General features: G+C 39.8%; 1 protein-coding gene across 1 annotated transcript; it reads left to right on the plus strand.

The window, feature by feature from the left end:
- The first annotated feature begins 1269 nt into the window (after positions 1 to 1269).
- LOC110704126 lies at positions 1270 to 1800 on the plus strand. Its single transcript, XM_021881903.1, has one exon. The coding sequence runs from the start codon at positions 1270 to 1272 to the stop codon at positions 1798 to 1800; it is 531 nt and encodes a 176-aa protein (XP_021737595.1).
- The last annotated feature ends 1453 nt before the right edge of the window (positions 1801 to 3253 follow it).

Here is a 3253-nt window from a genome sequence, read left to right on the forward strand (position 1 = left end):
AAGTTAATCCTGCCGGTAAAACCTTTGATTGTTTGGGGTGGTGGAAAAATATGGTGAAAGGTATCCCACAGTAGCTCTCATGGATAGAGATGTACTTGCTATTCCTGTGTCAACAGTCGCTTCCGAATAAGCTTTTAGCACTGGTGGTCGAGTGCTTGATTCATTTCGCAGCTTACTTTCAACTAAGATGGTTGAAGCCTTGATATGTGCACAAGATTGGTTACATACATCTCAAGGTCCTCTTATACTTGAGGAGAGACTTGAAGATATGGAAAAAAATTGAATCAAGTAACGTTTAAATATGTTAATTATTCCTTACAATTTTTTTTTTTGAAGAAATGTTACCTCTTGGTGAGGAACAATCCCTCTTTGTTGATGATGATTAGAGGCAACATCTGTTAAAAGCAATTGCATGAAGGTTGGTGGTGATTGAACTACAAAAGGTTGAAGTTATTGAAGACTTGAAGTTTTTTTCTAAATTCTGATTACTAAAGGCATCAATTGTGATAAAGTCTCAGGTTGTTTTTTTTTTTTTTTTTTTATAATTATAATCAGACTTTTTTTAAGGTTATGTATTAGTTTGTTATTTTTAAATCTATGGACTTTTTTAAGAAACTGTACGTTTGTAATTCAGGTTCAATATCAACCTATCATCAGGTTGTAAATTTTAAAATTCATGTATTTATTTTTTAGGTTATGTATCAGGTGGACAGGCGGTTATATTTATTATTATGGATTTTTTTCAGGTACTGTTAAGGTATTCAGGTTGAATTTTTATAGTTCAAAAAAGTTAGTAAAAAAAATTACTAAAAAGCATCTAAAATCCAATTGTAAAGCAGGTGTTAAATAAATAAAAAGGACCAAAAAAATAAAAAATAAGCTTATTGGTCCGGTCGGATATTTGGTTCGGGTACCCGTATATTTGTGTACCCAAATTTATAGGTACCCGAACCTTATCGTAACGGTTTCAGGTATCGGTTTTCTCCTTAACGGTTATCGGGAAACCGAACCAATAACGTTATTGGAACTGGTACCCGTCCCATGCTCTCTCCTAGTGAGAAGTGCCTATCATATGATGATTGAGGAAGATGAAAGATCAAAAGCCACTACCTCAACAGGGATATTGGATTTCAACAGGAAATCGATATGGCATGCCCCAATCCCACCAAAGGTGAAAATGTTCGCGTGGAGGTGTGTGAAAAATGGCCTACTTGTGATACAAAATTTGGCAATTAGAGGTATGAGTATTGATCAAATTAAAGGTGTCCAATGTGTGGGGAGGAGGAAGAAACAAATGAACACATGCTGCTGTTCTGCCCCTTTGTTATGTCGATATGGAAGCACTCTGTTCTTCGCCTTGACACTTTACTAGGAGGTAATGAAGGGGTTGGGGACTGGTGCAACGTGATGAGAGGAAAGCTAAAAGACCAATCTTGGTGGAACATCTTCTGGTGTTTGGCGTGGGGAGTTTGGTTGAGGCGAAATGCGTGGGTGTTTGAAAGAAAGAGAAAAATAGAATCGGAAATCATCCATAAAGAAATTTGCCTCGTTGGGGAGTATGAAAAATCTCTAGAGCAGGTTGTGATTGGGAAACCACCTCCACCTTTTGGAACGATTTGGAAAGCTCCAATTGCTAGACTTCGCAAGCTAAATTCGGATGTGGCTATATTTGAGCAGCAGCAAAATATTGGGTTTGGGGGCATTTTAAGGGATGAGATGGGGGATGTGCTTATGGCATGTTGTGGGTGTGTTGTTGGGAGCTTCGAGGTGGATGTAGGGGAAGCAATGGCGATGAGATAAAGAGTTATTTATGCAATGGAAGCTGACTTCAGAAATTTGGTTTTGGAGACAGACAACCTTAAGCTCTTGCAGCACATGAAGAAGGGTATTACTCCACCCAATGCTTTTGGTAATATGGTGCGTGATATCCTAAGGCTCTTAAGAGAATGCCAGAATGTGTCTTACTCTTTCGTCAAGCGTTCGGGAAATGGTGCCGCCCATAGCCTTGCTAATATTAGTTGTATTTTCAACGAACATCGTATTTGGTTAGAAGAGTACCCTCTTGAGATCCAAGAGGCGATTTGTAATGATTTCTCGAACTTGATTACTTAATAAATGGCTATATTTTGGTTGTGTCAAAAAAAATATAGTAATATTTTGAAACCAATACCTTAAATTTAAATAATAAAATAAAAAGGAAAAATACACTATAATAATTCTAACTTTTACCGATTTACCTACAATAATCCTAACTAAGAATTATTTTCTAATAATCCTAACTATTAGGTGAGTTTTCCTCCACCTATCCCAAAAACCAATTACCTACTAAAAGGGTAAACTCTTTTTTTTTTTAAAACGCCACATGTCATCACATGATTGGCTTAATATAAAAAAATAAAATCAAAAGTCATCCAGCCACCCCCTCCTCCCTTCAGCCACCTTACACCCACCATGAAACCCTAGGCCATGGCGGCTCTACCCTTTATCTTCTCCCAACATCGCGGCTCCGTCGCCTCGACCAACCACAGCAACGCAGCCCCATGCTAACAAACACCCACAAAACTCCATTCTTTCTCCTTCTCGTGCCTCTTTCTCTCTCCTCCACCCTGAAGAACTACCACCAATGCCACCCACCTGAATCGCCACCGCTTTTTCCTGCTACTTCTCCCCCTCCTTATTCCTCCTCCAACCCAAAAAAACCACCAGTCACACCTAAACCACCAACCGATAGGCCTCCTAACCCCCAAAACAACCAGCCCCCAACACATCACCACCGAATTCTCAACGTCGACCTCATCTTCAACCTATAGACCCAATCAACACCTGTGACGACCTTAAAGGTGGTCGAATTCGAGGCTGGGCTCGCTAGAATCACAATATTTATGATAGTTTTGGGGGTCGGGAGGGGTAGTTGGGCGGTTTCAGGGGTTGGGGTGGGTGGTAGAGGCTGGGCGGCCATTTTCGGTAGTTTGCCAGCCGATTTTTGGCGAGATTGAGGGTTGTGGTTAGGGTTCCGGCGAGGTTTGGGGGTGGGGGAGAGGGTGGCTAGGATTTTGGGTTTACATATATATTTTTATGGTTTTTAGTTTTTTTTTTAAATTAACCAATCATGTGTTGACATGTGTTATGGTACCTGTTATAACAGGTCGTTAACCGGTTGGGAGTGCTAGAGAAAAACTCAGGGCATAGTTAGGATTATTAGAAAATAAATGTTATTTGGGATTATTGTAGGAAAATCGCCCATAGTTGGGAT

The sequence above is a fragment of the Chenopodium quinoa genome, unplaced genomic scaffold (assembly GCF_001683475.1).
Source record: "Chenopodium quinoa cultivar QQ74 unplaced genomic scaffold, ASM168347v1, whole genome shotgun sequence".
In the NCBI taxonomy this organism is placed as follows: Eukaryota; Viridiplantae; Streptophyta; class Magnoliopsida; order Caryophyllales; family Amaranthaceae; genus Chenopodium; species Chenopodium quinoa.